At 37.5% G+C, this 17,725-nt stretch overlaps 1 protein-coding gene across 1 annotated transcript; it reads left to right on the top strand.

Moving 5' to 3' along the window:
* Positions 1-324: 324 nt before the first annotated feature.
* Positions 325-2,228, top strand: LOC126370939 (uncharacterized). The gene is made up of 5 exons (XM_050016073.1): positions 325-358; positions 437-833; positions 916-975; positions 1,700-1,861; positions 2,189-2,228. The coding sequence occupies exons 1-5, from the start codon at positions 325-327 to the stop codon at positions 2,226-2,228; spliced, it is 693 nt and encodes a 230-aa protein (XP_049872030.1).
* The last annotated feature ends 15,497 nt before the right edge of the window (positions 2,229-17,725 follow it).

Raw genomic sequence — 17,725 nt, 5'->3', positions numbered from 1 at the left:
TGACGCATATACGTTAACGCTACACTCGAAGCTTTTTGATGAGTTCAAATAAAAACAGTTACAAAAAAGAATAAAGAAGGTTAATTCTAAATTCAACTCGCGTGCTCCATAAAACGAACTGTAAAACATTTGTTGTTGAACAACTAGGTTCTTGCTTTTTAATTAGCTTTGATAAGCTTTGTAAGCAATCACATCCGTTAACGGTGAATTTTTTTAACAAACAAAGTTTTTACGTACTCTTATAGTGTGGTTTGAGGTGGAACGTGAAACGGAATGGTTTTGGTTGCCATTTTGGAAACAATGGACTGAGTCGACCATAGCAAAATGCGCAAATTGTTGTTGTTGGCACTCCTCCTATGTAAGTGTTTAGCTTATATAGAGTTTAAAATTGATTTGCAAGAAAAAACTGACAGCACAGGCCGCAATTATATTACAGATGACATCGTTGCTTTAGCGACGAGACCGAGCAATTATGATTACGACGATATGGGCATAGACATGGGGAAACGACACCAGATGTTGGATGACAAGAGACAGCAAGAGAGAGGGTGGAGGAGGAAGGCTATGATGAAGCCTGAGGAGAGGCTGGAGCACAAAGAGTGGGAGGAAAGGAGGCGGCACGACTACGAGAAAGCGAGGTACTTCGACGAGCTGGACAGCAAGAACTTCGAGCCGGAGCGGGCGCGCGAGGCCCGTGAGCCTCGTGAGCCCCGCGAGCCGCGGGAGCCTGACATGTACCGCCGCCGGTACGAGGACATCGACAAACTCAACGCGGCGCTCTCCGGTACCAAGAGCAATGAAATCGGAATGGGAATGGGACACTCCCCTTACGTGTAATAACTTTATGACCACTCTTATGTCATTATTATTTATCATAATTACTGTAAATTATCAAAATGTGCGTGTGATTTACAGAGACAAAGAACTCGACAAGAAACCAGCGCTAGTCATGAACTGCGACAGACCACATGAAAGGTAACCTATAATTATTATAATATCGTTATCTTCTTTCGCTATATTGATACCTAGCAATGCGATTCAAAATATAATCTCTATATATATCTCACTCTCTGTGTCTGTGTTTTTCTCTGCTGAACTAGGCATAAAGGAGTAGGTCACAAGAAATGCGTCGAGCTACTAATAATCCCGGGCATGTAGTCGTGAATACCGACTACGGGATCCTGTCACTATATGGTTCACTTCAATATCAATGTAGCTGCAATTGTACCTTACTCTATAATGTGGGTTATGAGATCAATGACCGTCCTCATCAACTCTGGTGTCAGGGTTATTACCGCCAAAAGCCCCTGACATGGTTCATGTAACGATTACATGCTTACATCAGTAAGTAGTAACCGGGACCAACGGGTTAACGTGCCTACCGACGGATCATCTTACTTTCGGTCATTCAGGTGATCAGCCTGATTACAGATGACATATATATGTGTTGGACATTAGTCCTAACCAAACTAGGCATCACTAAGTGATTTTTATGATATGTCCCCACCGGGATTCGAACCCTGAACCTCCGGAACGTGAGCCCTACGCTCAGTCACTGAACCACGGAGGCCGTATTATTATACAGGGCGTTAGTGATATCGTAACAAATACTGAGGGGGATGATTCAGACCATGATTCGCCTATTTAATCTTCGTTTGTCTGTGGTAGACAATAACAATGTCGGAGTATTCTGTCGAAGGTACGAGGCGTGCTTCGCGGGGTGCGCGTCTGTGTCGTGCGACAACCCGCGCGACAGGTTGCGCCCCTGCTACCCCTTCTGCGAGTCCGGTTGCGTGTGCGTCTCGCCTTATGTCCGGGACGACAGGACGCACAAGTGCGTGCTACCCGACGACTGCACCAAGTAAGAATATTTATATTTCATGGGTATAAATTAAAAATATGCCAACCCAAGTATACAAAGAGAAGTACTTATAATTATTACTTACACATAATTTAATAATACAAGTAGTTAAAACAAGAGACTATCGCAATAAGCTAGTTTCCAACTAGTCAAATCAGTAACTTTTTAGTAACACGAAATTACTATGGTGTTTTTTATGAAAAAGCATATTATTACGTTTATCTCGATTAAAATTCATAAATAACTTAAATAGACAAAGGAAAATGGTTTTCGTTAGTTTTAGATCTGTCTTTATTTTGCTTTCTTTACAGAGTTTCTTTTTTGCAGAGGCCTCAAAGGAATACCAGATCTGGGCGACGAATCATAGAAGATGATATAAACAAGTCATAAATACGATGGATGCAATCATATCCAGCAAGATAAACTTTAAAATCATAGCCATAGTAAACAATACGACAATAATTTACGATGAACTATGTAGAAAGTAAAAATTGAACTGTTTAGTATAAGAGAATTATCTTAATATTATAATATAGAGAGAATAGATTGAAAAATGGATTAAGACATTTATAACTATACTTAAGTACCAAAATAAAGATTGTAATTATAATATAATTATGGGTATAGCTTTAAAATATAAACTATATTTAATACATAATTATTAAATCTAACATAACATAGTTAAGACAAGTTCAGTCTAATTCAAACACCACCCGCAGGTAACAGATTACGTAATCCGATGTTTGGGTGTTTGACACACTCGTTTTGTACTTATATGAGTCCCCATTGAAAACCATCTCTGAAAATAAAAGGCTTGAGAGCTAACAGAATCACACACATCTAAACGCTTTCGCAGCGAACAATCGAATTGGAGGCACTAATAGCGCTTTTATCATTTGAATGCACCCATTGTATTGAACGTAACACAAAAAGAAAACTGCGATCTTGTTCTAACAAAAGTTTTCCTTCCCAGTACTCACAGTGAATTTGAAGGTGTAGTGGAAAATATTGATTATAAAATAATATTGTTATTATTAAGAGAAAAATATAATTATTAATATGAAATAAATGGTAACACTATGTGACATAACCGGTGGGCGCAACGTTTACAAAGTGACCTGACAAGTAAACATTAAACATAGTGCTATGATCGTGATGTAACGTGATTGAAATCAAGAGCTCTCCAATGTTCTGGATATTAAAAATTTTGTTCCTGCCGGCGTGCGTGTATGGGATAGGACAGCCTCACTACGGTAAACATCCATCTGTAACCCCTAATGTTGCATCGGCTCTAAAACTAATGGTAATGTTAGAGAAAATTTGGTTGCAGAGTGCGGAGAACACGGAAGGTTCGAATACTGCATCGATGGCATCCCCGGCTGCATCGTCGGCTGCCACTGCCACCCCGGATACTACTTCGATACCGAATCTAAAATATGCGAACCCAAGTATATATTTATAAACATCATAAATATTATTATTAGATTAGTACCCATAACTTGATAATAGTAAGAACAAATGACTATCGTTATTCTTTCTACCTTCACCTGTAGCAGGCATGAATCAAACATGAAATGATTTCTAACATAATTTTTATTTAACTTTCTAGCGCTAAACTCGTCCATGAATACAGACGTCTTTTTTCCGGCGTGGAACCCACCCGGGTGCCAGACTTGTTCGGCCAACATGATCCATCGAATTTCTTGTATGGAAATGTCACCACTGTTAACCCGATCGACGCTCACGTTGATAAAATAGCAAAAGAATCAGACGACCTCGGTGACTGGCTATATAACCAGTTCTTCAAGACTATCGAAAGCCAAGTCATTAACAACACGGATGATACTGCAGCTAGCACCAAACCACCGACGCGCAGAAGCGGCTTTGGCGGCCCTAAGTTCCCGTCAAAGAAACCCAAAAGGAAGAAAAAGAAAGGTAAAAATATTGAAAATAAAAAAAATAAAAAGAAAGGCGATCTCAGGCGAAAGTTATTGCGTATCACCGAAGATGACAGCTTGTTCGACGACTCAAGCAGTGGAAGCTCAGGAGGATCAAGCTACTCTGGCAGTTCTTCAGATGATAGCAGCAGTGGCACCTCCGCTTCACACGAGAAAGATGACACAAAAGACAAGGAAAAGGACGATAAGGAACACGGTCATAGGAAAATTTTAATGTTTAACAAGAAGCCGAAGCCACCTCTACCATCTTTTATTTTCATGCCACATGCGTTCCACACACCTTTCTTTCCTCCGATAGGACTTCCTCCTCCACCCGTACCAATGTATCCAATGGTGCCAGTTCCACCAATGCCAATTCCACCAATATTTCCTCTTCCATGTAAGTAAAAAAATAATTCAAATCTTAATGTCATGGATACTAGTAAGTAATTTCTTTATTTTTTTGTTAATTTGTTGTTTTACAGTGCCTAAAAATTGCTCGGATAAGCCTAATGAGAATACTACCCAAAAACCAAATGGTGATACAGCTAAAAATGCAACAGAGGCGCATAATGAGACTGCGCAGAATGACACTGGTGGCAACAACCCACCATCGGACAACAACTTACCCCCGGATAACAGCACGCAAGTGGACAACAACGTGCCAGCAAACAACACTATGCTTTTAAGGTTAAAGACAATTATTGGACGATAAAAAACGAAATTACGATGTATAAAACTGATCCACATCGGGAAATAGGTGGCAAGTGATGCTCCGCTTAGAGCTAATAATACATATTATTATATTTGTGATCCATTTTGCAAACATTGGCTAGCACAGGCAAATATTATGCGAATGAGATGACCCATATCTTAGACATTATTACATAATTGCAACAGTTATGAAAATGTTTGAACAAATAACAGCACACCTTTCGGATTATCATGATAAGGGTAGGCAAAGCAATAAGTCAAAAACAATTTTCAGTCGCACTTGATATCACTTTTACCGCATCTCCCGAGTGACAAATAATTGTACAAATTCTATGTTCTCCGTCCAAAAGGAACTTCTAAAAATACTTGCGTAATTGTGTATGTTTTCACATCTCTTTTTCCACGTAAAATCAGTATGTAAAATTGCGTTTTATCAACTACCGAGATAAAGTAGTTTCTTAATTTTATACTTCACTCAGATTTTTCCGTTGAAGGGAAGGGAATATTATACAGAGTGATCTTCGATGTCTGAAACTCGCGCAATTTTATATTTTGCATGATATCTGTTTAAATGTAATTTTATAAATTATTCTATTTATTGTTCCTTTATTAAAATTGTCACATAATCAACTATAATATCATGTTTGCTGTACACAAAAACGTTACTCGTAAAATATCTAAAAATACACGTACAAAAAAAGGCCTGAATCAAAAGTCAAATATGACTGGCTTGTAATGCTGCATTTAGTTAATAATCGAACCTATAAAACTTTTCTCGCTGGTTGAAAAGAAGTTGTATGTTGTACTAATTCTACATTACTTCGCTATTTCGAAATTTAAAATATACCTTTCCACTCTTCCATAACAAATAATAAACTATTATTTCGTTTTCAGGTCGTTTCTCAGATCAGGCAAGCATGGACAGCAAAAAAAAATTGTAAGTTTACGAACCTCTTTTCGCTTTCTGAGGCCTCAATTCCGGACGCGTGACTTTCATCGTAGTGTCACGGGTTCGAATCCCGACTCGGGCTCTAAACCACTGAATTCCACTTTATGTATTTGAATTCATGTTCGGATGATAGATAATTGATATCGCGTGGTTCCCAGCATGTCTGGTTTATGGCAGTAAGCTTGCCTACTTTTACAGAGGATATTATATACTATACATCTTTGCCTACCCCTTCGGGGATACAGGCGTGATGTTATGTTATGTTACGTTATAATAATGGTGCCTAGTTGCAAAAACTAATTACTTTTTTAAATATTACAGCTTCGACAAATACAAGAACACATGAAATTTCCAAAAAAATCTATCTCGAAGAAAATACGGATGAAACCAAGAGATAATTTACCTGACATAGACACGGATTATGAGAGTCCCTTATTGGACTCAGCATTCCCATTGCCGCAGGTTCAACCGACACCCGTCGTCAGAGAGCCCCCAGCAGAAGATGTCGATTTTAAATATTTAGCTCAGCTCATACACAAAATGGACAATAAAGGACATAAAAAGACCGTAACTTCGGAAGCAAACAAGTCTCATAGAAAACAAGCTAACCTCGTGAACCAATTATTTACAATGCCAGTGGCAGAAGAGCCGACTCGGAGGAATTTCAACAACCGTCGATTTTTGGAAGCACCTGATGAAACGTACTACTCAAAATTAGGTCACCAGATTGCTACTCTCATACGTAGAATAGACGGAGGAGATCATCGAGATAATCCAGAGGGATCACCACAACCACAGCCTCAACCTGTCTTCAGTGAAAACAGTCACGCGCCACGTTCGTATTGGGAAAGATCTGTAAGGTCTCTTTTAAAACGTTTCAGTCCAAGTGCCGATGAATATTATGGTCAGAGAAACTACGAAGAAAATTTATTTAATCTTGAGTCTAAAATCGAGACTATTGCGAGCACGGTTAAACCTTTAAGTTTAAACGAACTAGAAAACGTTGTTTTCCTTATAGACAAATCTAAAGCTCGACTCCAAAGTCAACCAATTATAAACCATATATCATCTACAACGACTAATGGATATGAAGATGATAACTTAAATATAAACTTGTTGCCTCGAAACTACAATCCAAAGGTACAACAGAAACTATTTGAATTTCTTACAGGGACAACGGGTGACGTAGTAAAAAATAACACACATGCTATCAACCGATACGAAACTGCCGTTTATAATAGCAATAATATTAACAATTTTATTGCACCAAACCTGAAAAATACTCAAAATCAATTGCGCGGAGTTCTAATGCACAATTTCAGAAATGCACCTACCGTCGACTACAGAAATATTAACCAAAATCAAATAAATGCCATACAGAGAAGGAACATGACATATTATCATAATAATAGGAATTTCAATATCGCGAATATAGCAAATCTGCAAAAAATGGTCGATGCTAAATTGAAGAGTGAAGCTGCTAATTCTCGGAACCGTTTGCCTAGAGTACCATGGCTGGCGCCCAAAATTGCTAGCTTGATTGAAAATCAGAAAAATTCTATGTTGCCTGAACAATTGCTAACGCAACAATTGTTACCTCAACAATTGTTACCGCAACAAGTCAATTTAAAATACCAAAATCATCGTAACAACAAGAATAACTTCAAACCCAGGTATTACGTTGATAATACCAACCGCCATTCACATCACAAGGGTATTCCTGTTCCAATACGAGTACAAATCAAACCCACCCACCTCAAGGTCGCACCATCGTATTTCCATCACGAACTTCAGCACTTTGACTTCTTTGATAAGTAAATCCATAAAAAATAAGTAAATTATATAAGTATTAAAAAAATGTGTACATTTTTGTTATTTCCTTTTCATCGTATAAATTCATTTTGCATATGGAAGTAATCCGGCAAGTGTTTAGGGCAAACAGGCTGGCGTGCCAACTCCGGCGGCTGCAGTGCCTGCGCTGAATATCCACTGAGGATTACGTTGGCAGATATCTGCAGTGCGAGCGACCTTCACAAAGTTCACTCCCTCCATCGCCGGTTCAGTGAGGACGAGAATTTGTAACTAGTAACAAAACATTCGATGTACGAGACGCAAAGTTGAAAGAACGGGTCGGCGGAAATTGTGAATAGATGGTAATCCTGTTGTATTCTTCACAGACAATTTAATTCCCATTTCATATCGCGGGACGTGCAACGGGTAGGCGGCGGCCGCTGTGGACCGCTGCGGGTCGTTGCGGACCGCTGCGGATCATTGCGGATCGTTGCGAGTCGTGCAAGGCGAGAACCTGCAAAGCACTGCAGAGTACAGACCTGCCGCTCATAGTAGCTCACATTTCTTGCTGAGACGTTAATCCGCCTGCATTACTACGCCGCCCATTGGTTTTGCGTATTTAGCAATTCGATTTAATGACTGGAAATAAGTACTGCTGAGATCGTAAATTAATTTACGTTAGCAAAACATGTTGGATATTTGGATTATGGAACCACTTCCTAATAACTGAGCTGAATTTATTATCATCATACAATATTGACTCTGTGTAATTTATTTGTCGGTAAGTAACTATTACTGCTTATTAGTCAAAAAGAAAAACTTATTTCAACAGGTTGATATCATAAATAATCGAAAATACGGTAACATAAGTATTACGTGTCTGGTGTGATTGAAAGTGATATGACGAAACTTTATTATTATTTTTTATATTTGACTTTAGGATTACTGGTCAAGTATGAGTCGGGTTTGAGCTCCCGAAATGAAAAAAAAAAAAGATGCCTTTTTGTAAGCAATTTCTGTCCCTTTGGGTATCGCTAGCTCGAGCCCAGCCCATACTTAGCGATTTTTATTACTTAGTAGTTTTACTTCTGAGTTTGCACTGTAATTACCCTAAGTATAAAATATATTTTACTTTTTTGTGTTTTTGTTGACTGGAAGCTATCAACCATGCTGCAAATGCAACAATAAAAATAATGAATAATGAACTCTTTTGCAAAAATAAAGGGCATGTTATGTTTTTTCCTTATTTTAATAATATTATAAGAAAAAGGTTTTATTGACTTGACGACCTTTTTTAGCATATTATTCGGTAGGATTCAATTTGGAATCTAGGCAGGATGCTTAGATTCCAAATTTAATTTTTCAAATTAACGATCGAAATCTAAGGATTATTGTAAAATCGATTAAAAGGTAGTAAGTAAGAAATGATTTTTATTCTCTTTGTAAGGCACTGAACTGACCGTAGTTGCTGATCGTCTTGGAACGATTTGCTGCTTATTCCAATAGTATTACGGATGCCAGACGCCATAATATATTATGTGTGTAACGTCTAATGTTAATTTTCCGTCCAGAACTGGCGGTGCAATGAAAATTGGTAGCAACCGGCCCGCACCTGAGCTACGCCGCCGCTTTGCCACGCGTTTAATTTATGGACTCACTTTAGTCCTTGTAATTAGAGCTACTTACGTGAAATAAATAATGTTGACTGCATGTAACGTTTACATCCAAATAACAGAACCGTTTATATTGAAATAATAGACCGCCAAATCACTTAGAGTAGTCGATAATCCCTAAAGTAACGAAGAAAAACAAATTTTAAAAATATATTGAATTACTTACATGTATAAGTCGAATCGGACAGTAAATTATGGCACGTAAATGTTTTTAGCAGTGCCATTCAGTATTCCAATTAACGTGACAAATATAAAAAAATCAGTCCGTAAAATATACTAAAACCGTAACCTAATTGGTAGAACTTTTGATTCTCATTGTGAGGTTTCAAGTTCAAAACTAAAGATTTTCGAAAATATTTGTTTTTTATTTAATGTTTGGAGCGATAAAGGAAATCACCGAGAAAATTGTTTTCGGAGGTATGTGACCTAAAGTAACGTGTAATTGGTGTGGTTTTCCTTTCGGGTTGGAAAGTCAGAAGGCAGTCGCTTCTATAAAATATAGTAAAAAAAGACGTACACCCAAATATAGGCGTGTAAGCACACGTGCCTTGAATTTCGATTCAATCATTCTAGCAACTTAGCAAGGCAAATTCCGTAAAAGTTGCATCAGTGACAATGATTTGATTTACCTTGCCGTGTCGAACAAGTGGCGTGTTGTCATTCAGGCAGCGACCTACAGTCAATTTACTTCAGAACTGTTCTTACTTGTGATCCCCTCAAACTGTAGGGAAGTACTCACTTATAGCGATGCCTCCCCAGACGATTGACTCTATTTCTATTTATCGTATCAGTTATGATACCCTTGGCATACTACCGATTTTCACATTATACTTTGTTCATCATCATCACCAGCATTATCCCGTTTTCACAGGGTCCCCTTACCTAACCTAAAGATTTGACAGGTCCGGTTTTTTACAGAAGCGACTGCCTGTCTGACCTTCCAACCCGCAAAGGGAAAACCAGCCCAATACAGGTAAGGTCACATACCTCCGAAATGCATTTCTCGGGAATGTGAGTTTTGTCACGATGTTTTCCTTCACCGCTGAGCACGTGATAATCATTTATGATCCAAACATGAATTCGAAAACAAATTCGACAATAATTGGATTCGAACCTGCGACCTCAAAGTGAGAGGCAAGGGTTCTACCAACTGGGCTACCACGGCTCATATTATACTTTGTAAACTTTTTTTTTCTTTTTTAAACAAGTCACGACACAGTTTTTGTTGGCACATTTAATTCTACACTTATTACCAATTAATAAGCGTAGCTTGGGTACTGACACAATATCAATGTTGCTAAAAGTTGGTACTTGTACCTACCATACTCTTAGCAACAATATGCTGAGTCAATCCCATTCCCCTGGGCAACGTAAGCTACTACTCATAAATTATTAATCTTAATTTATGTAAGTACTTTTGTAACCTTCACTGTTTTGGGAATAAAGTCTGTTCTATTCTATTTAGGTCAATGTGTAGCAAAAGTTGCATTTTATTTCAAGAGTTCGAATTTTAGACTACCGTCTCACACCGGACACTTCATACAGAAATCTCATACTATATTATTTATTTAAAACGTTTATGAAAAACTATGTTGAACCATAAACAGAAACAAGTTTTTACACGTACTCACAAAACATGACAAAATAAAAAAGTTTCCTCACGTAAAAGTTCAGGCGTGCGAAATTTTTAAATTAAATTACTATTTTTTTTATTTTTTGGAACCCGACACTTGTTTCAGAAGTTCTGAATATTAGAGCGCTCTCCCAATTAACATGTAAGTACAGTTTTTTCTTCTAATTAAGACTGCTATTCATCCAATGATGACAAATTGGAGTTTCACGCCACGCTACGAATTATGATAAAAAAGTAGTACCTATAAAAATATAAAAATAAAAAATGAAAAATACTTTATTTCTGACAATTTTACGTACACATCAGCTAGGAAAAAAAAGAAAAATACTTACTTAAAAGGCACAATACAACATAATGATAATACATGCTTAGACGCTGATGAGCCCAGTGCTTTTTAAAAGCTGTCCCACCTCTCAGCGTATCGGCGCTGTTAAATAACCCGTGCGTATTAACATCTATTGACAGGGAGTTGCTTTTTTTTTGACGTGACTTCTTACCCGGTGAAAAACAGGGAGTTGCGTATCAACGAGGTTTCCTTGTTTCGAGGTCACCTGTTTTTTCGGAACAGGAATTTCCGTTTATACTATAATTAACGGCACTACTGTACTTAGTTATTGCCATGCTAGCTACTCTGATAATATTTTGAAAGCAAAATATCCTTCCCTAATCATCTCCCTAGCGTTATCTTAGTTTCGCAGGGTTCACTTACATAATCGGAAGATTTGACAAGTCCCATCCTGAAAAAGATAATAATTATAATATTCATATTTTTTTATTTCTTTATAATTCCTAGGTCATGTTTGCTTTTAACACCCAAAAACAAAACACTTCACTTTCACCTAAAGTAGGTACCTACGTTTATATACGTTTGTGTGTGTGTGTGTGTGTGTATGTGCGCGCGCGCGTGTCTTTGTGTATGTGTGTGTGTGTGGGGGGGGAAGGTGTAGATGTTTGTGTATGTGTGTGTGTCTATGTGCATACTTCACTTCTAAGCAACTTAAGTACTTAAACAAGCACTTTTGATATGGATTACGAAATGGAATGACTAAAATGTATTTTAGTCATTCCATTTTCATAAAGTGTACTTTATATTCTGTTCTGAGAAAATACATATCTATTACAAGCGGCACACTAAATACCTATGCCCAAGGCAAGGCAATGGCACATGCAACTCTACAGATCTTGATAATATTCCATCGACATGATGAAGAAGTAGACCTCGAACTATAAAATCTCTGTGTTATATCCACATGTAGGTATGTGGTGTAAATAAAAGTGTGGCCATTGCAGACAGCTGTCATTCCGCGACCAAGCGGCGGGTGGGTGTGGAATACCAAATAGGCATTGCTTTTTTTTCTCAGAGACCTCTATTTCAAACTGGGACAGTGAAGTACGTATTATAATTCACATATTCGTTGGTAAAATTATAGCTGCAAACTTTAGCTTAGCTGTAAACTTTCTGAATTTATTCACGTATTTAATTAGTTACTTATATGTTTTATTACATATTCTTAAAGTTAAGAGTATTAAATTTAAACACCGCCCTACTAACCCCTATAAATATAACTAACAATGATTTGCGAATTAAGTACAAAGAGTAAATAGGTTTAAGATCGTAATTAGTTGAATTTCGATGGCAACCCGGGTCAGAACACATTAAACTAGGCGCGGCAAAACATTGGACTGGTTGACCCCACTCGACCCTAACCCCTTACCATTTACCCAGTTTACCCTCGCCACAGAGAGCTCTTACTCAAGGTCTTCTGTTTTATTTTAATCCCGTTCCACAATCAAAATAACAAGGTTTTTCCACGAATTAGGGACACCTTAATTTAACCCACTTAAAATAAATTAGGTAAGTATTTAATTGATTTTCGAAGCAATTTAATGAATTATTTTACTTTTATGTAGGTGTAATTTATTTGCAAAAATGTGTATTTTCAAGAATAGTAAGAGTTTTGACAGTTGCAATAAAAACCTATCTGTAGCAGACAAAAGTTTTTAAGCCGGCGGGTTTTATTGACGAGACAGAGAGTGAAACAAAATTGTTTCCTCAATCCTTTGTTGTTCCAATCAAACACGTCGGCAGAGCCAGTACATCGGATATTGAGGTTCGCAAATAGGAATGGAATTTATTGGCAACCCAGCGCATTTCCAATTTTCATATTTCCCACGGCAAGGGCCCGCCAAGATATCTACTAAATCGCCTCCTGATATTTTTATGAATCGAAATTGATTTACAACACTTGATACCAGAAAATGTGGGTACAATTTCATATAAGCTCCTGTAAATGGTTTTTGCGAAAATTGACAATAAATTAGATTTAACGGAGAACGAATATTAATAACGTGTATTTTGATAGTTTGTTTTATTCTATTTTTAAGTTTATTTTTATTTTTTGTAGTATATTTTTTCTGGGCGCCATCCCACTCGCGTCAGAAAGAGTACTGCGGATAGAAGGCAAGAGGGAAACCACTGAAGTATTTTTCCCTAAAAAATAGCATGGAGAGGAATGCTACTCCGACAAGAGCGTGGCTCTTAAATTAGTGATTATATATATATTATATTATATTTGTCAGGACGGGGACCACCAGGTCATCGTACACGCATCGTTAGTAGACCGAGTCCTCGAACATCCACCGCAGCATGCTTTTTTGGGCGTAGTTTGCTACTAGATGAACCATGTTCTGGAGTACGTTTTGTCTTGTTCTGAATTCTCACGTCCTGTCAACTACGACGTTTGAAACCGACATTAGAAATACTATGTTGCGCGCATTATATGGCGCGCATCCTGCTCAACATATTCTTATATTTGATCTATAAATTCAAGTCATGTTCGTCAAACGTTAAACAAAGAGGAAATATCTAATTTAGTATTCCACAAGAATGTAACGTTCAAATACAAGGTACACTTGTCTTACGTAGCTACAGTCCCACAGACAGCTATTATTACCTACGCCTGAAAGTTTCCTCCGACGAGTTCATTTGAAATACAAAAATTGGGGAACTCGAAAAGAAAGCTGGCAAAGTAAAGTAGGCGAATATGGCGATGAGAATGGACTGAAGTCGCTAGCTCAGCGGCGAGGCCCGCCCGGGGAAATTTCCCTCAGGCGTGTTTACCCCGGCCAATCTACACCTCGGCATCATAGCCTCGCAAATTATTCACAACAATAACAAACGTAAAGAAATCTCCCCAAATCTCCAAGTTAGCAACTCCAGGTAGCAGCGAAGTTAGACAATTTCCTTAAGAGACTCGGCGACGACGTGACGAATTTTGCATCATTAAAGGAGTTAGAGCACCAAGGAAGATATTCAGAAATTATTGCGGGAGTTGTAAAAGTTTATTTAATACTGGATGCCATTTTTTTGTTCTGTGAGAAGATAACTTTACGTCTTATTCAGAAATACTTTCCAATTGTAATAGAGAATCAACTTTTCAGTTCGTTCGCTTTTGGGAGTTTTATTAACTATCTAACTGAAATTTGCATTTCTGGAACCAAATTTTAATCTTACAGTAAGCCACAAATCTGCAATAAGTAACGTCAAAAAAGCAAGTTTTCTCCAAATAAGTAAGGATTATGTTAGGACACATTGACGAGTCTATAACCAACTCCACAATTCCGTGAAGACACTTAACATTAAGTTTGTACTTGTATATACGAGAACCTTATATAGGTTAATGCGATGTGATTTGCATGTCTATGCGAACTAAGTTTCAAGTGGCGACCCTCCTCGACGCCCACAGAGTCTGTCACGAGTACCGAAATCCCCGGGTACTAAAGTACCTGATTACTTAATTCAAGTCCTTTAGATAAAATAAATAAGTACTAAACTCAGATCTAACGCCACATCGTACGGTCACGAGTACTAATATGTATACACTCTGAAACCATGTCACATATACTTTTTTACAAATTAAACCGTAAGTCTCATTAAAATGTCAAATATGATAGTGCGACAGGGTTCTAAAGTTGGTACATGATTTTGCTCATGACTGTACCACAGAATCGTTTCCATAGCGCTGAAAATCAGTTAATAAATTACGTAGATTTGCAACAACATTTGATTCCTGTCTTCATATTTTGTATTTTAGTGACTTAGGCCATTTTAGCGAGATTAGATTTAATCGACTTTTAGTGTGTGCTTATCAGAATTATAACTTTCCTATTGCACTCGATTATTATATTACTAGTCACTAAGTGACCGAGTAAATAAAATAGAGCTATACGATATTACGATTACACAATCGTGTAAAGGTAAAGGTGTATTATTTCAGTAAAACGCTTATGTTGAGATGTAATTTCAATAGAAAATTAAATTTAACCTCTTCGTTATAAAGGTAAAACGAATTGTGTGTGTCCCTTATTTATTCAGACAGCCTAATTAAGAAATTAGGTTTACGTTATGAAATTAATTCATTGTATTTTAGTCGTTTTTGCGTGTTTGGCTGCCTAGAATAATAATTTAATTTCATAAAATATTTTAGGTAGACAAGTTTAAAATTTGAATTCGCAAAAAAAGATTCTAACTGTGATGGTTCAAAAGTGAATATGCAATAAAATTATATTAACCAATTGACACTTCGGAATCCAAAAAGAAAACCCTCGTACCTAAATTATCATGGTGGTGGTTGACTTATGGCAAGTTATCAATAAAACGAAACAACCAGCAGATTTAATAATCATTGTAGAGACCATAGAGCAGAAAAAGACGATTGTACAATAAATCCCCGACACGTCTCACCATCTTAGAGCGCTTTCACGTTTCCGGATACGATATCGGACCGATATTATGACGTTCCCATAATATGACGGAGCAAGTACAATGTTTTGCAATACGTAATAAGTAAACAAGGTATTTGTCACTTGAACTTGGCTTGACACACTCCCGCGTGTCTAGATGAACACGCAGTACTTATTAGGTGATTTTTAATCACACATCGCAATTCGATATCCATTTCCAATATAGATTTGCACCAAACAGGCATTCATTTATTTTTGACGCGATTTATTACCTATGTAGATTTGCCGCCGATGGCATTAACTACTTCGCCGGAAATCGGAATTCAATGTGTGACTAGACAAATAGGACGCACTAGAAGAAGATTCTCGCTCATATCGTCCGATAACTATATATAATATTCAAGGTCCCATAGATTTGTGGTAGCACAGTTGGTACAACGCTTGCCTCTCGCTTTGTTATCTCTCTTTGGTATCCTCTCTCTTAGGTCGCAGGTCGGAATCCAGCACAGGCCTAAACCAATGATTGTCGAATTTGTTTTCGAATTCCTATTCCATTCACATTCCCGAGAAATTCATTTTTGGAGGTATGTGACCTAACCTGTACTGGGCTGGCTTTTCCTTCAAGTTGTAAGGTCAGACAGGCATTCGCTTCTGTAAAATACCTTACCTGACAAATCTTTAGGTTAGGTAAGCGGACCCTGTGAACAACGGGATAATACAGCGCCAGAGTGTGATCTGTTTGTAACTGAGTGGACGTATGTGTGTCGCGAGTGTCTGAGGTTCTGTGAGATGATGAATGTGTGAAAATTAAATATGTTTTTACAGTGAAACTTCGTTAAGTGGGACCTGGATAAGTGAGAAACCTCCATAACTGGAACTCATGCTGCGGTCCCAACACTTTGGCACTGAATTACCTCTGTTAGTGGGACGAGGTAAGCCTCTATATCTGGGATTCGTTCTTTCGATTTATCATCATAGTTACCTCTATAACTGAGACAGCGAGTAAATTTTATATGCATAAACCTCTGTAACTGAGATAACATTGTTTGTTTACTCATTCTTATTCTACCTACAAATTCCACACGTAATTCCAAGTACGTAAGTACAAATTTTAAGCTTCAATTACCTTCATTTTTAGTTTCGCTTTACTATCATACAGATGTTTATTTGGAAAATACATAACACGTTATTTTATTTAATGATCGCACCTGTATAACTGAAATAACCTGCATTCTCACCTCTATTAATGGAACCCTCTGTAAATGAGTCAGATATTTATTTATACCTGTATATCTGAGACACTGGGTAAGTGGAATACCTCTATAAGTGAAACGACATTGCAGGTCCCTTGATATCTCACTTAACCAGGTTTCACTGTTTATTGTTTACACTTAAGTTTCGTATGTATTTATTTATTTACTTACTATAATAATGCTCTCGTCCGATAACGATATCGTGCCGGCAAATGTAAAGCCGGTGCTGTTACCGTGACGAGCTCTCCATCCGCCTGCATTGGACATCCTATTTGCCGGCCTCCCACACCGTGAAATATCCCCACTTATCATACCCACGCGCAATATTGCTCCAATCGTGTACAGGATACCTACTCATACATTTTTTATTTATACCTATTCTAAATACTTCTTCTTCTTCTATCATGTGGGTTGTGAGGTGAATTACCAACCTCATCAACCCTGGTGTCAGGGTTACTATTGAGCCGCCAAAGGCCTGACATGACTCATGTAACGACTACGTACATAATTAGTAAGTTGTAACCGGGACCAACGGCTCAACGTGCCTTCCGAAGCACACATCGTCTTCCTTTCGGACAATCAGGTGATCAGCCTGTAATGTCCTAACCAAACTAGGGATCACAAAGTGATTTTTGTGGTATGTCCCTACCGGGATTCTAACCCAGGACCTCCGGATCGTGAGCCCGACGCTCAACCACTGGACCACGGAGGCCGTTTTTTAAAATACTTATTAAATTGGTTTTATTACAGTTAAAAAAAACTTACCAAGAGAAAAGTTTAATATACTTAAATGTAAAAATAAAAATGAACATTAGCATAATCACTTTGTCAGCATAATTAGGTACAATCAAAGAGTACAAGTGCAGTCACTGGGCCCACCGAATTATTTGTAAACAGTGGTGAAATTATAAACTATTAGTTGTGATAATTATAAAATGTATGTTTTTATAGAGGTTTATTTATTTATTTATTTATTTATTTGTACACAATAGAACACAGAAAGAAACACACAAAGAAATCAGACAGTACAGGTAAGCTTATCTCTAAAAAAGAGATTTCTTCCAGCAGACCTACTACGATAAGGATACATGCAGTGTATAATACTACAGATAGACATACCTACATACGCGTACAAATCTTATGAAATTACAAGAACAATTATACCTACTAA

The sequence above is a fragment of the Pectinophora gossypiella genome, chromosome 11, assembly GCF_024362695.1.
Source record: "Pectinophora gossypiella chromosome 11, ilPecGoss1.1, whole genome shotgun sequence".
In the NCBI taxonomy this organism is placed as follows: domain Eukaryota; kingdom Metazoa; phylum Arthropoda; class Insecta; order Lepidoptera; family Gelechiidae; genus Pectinophora; species Pectinophora gossypiella.
The sequence above is the reverse complement of the archived record's forward strand: the minus strand, read 5'-3'. Positions and strand labels throughout refer to the sequence as shown.

Coding starts and splice junctions, on each gene's coding strand:
- LOC126370939 (XM_050016073.1), top strand. CDS start 325: ATGCGCAAATTGTTGTTGTTGGCACTCCTCCTAT. Junction 359..436: donor GTTGTTGGCACTCCTCCTAT/GTAAGTGTTTAG, acceptor ATTATATTACAG/ATGACATCGTTGCTTTAGCG. Junction 1,862..2,188: donor CTACCCGACGACTGCACCAA/GTAAGAATATTT, acceptor TCTTTTTTGCAG/AGGCCTCAAAGGAATACCAG.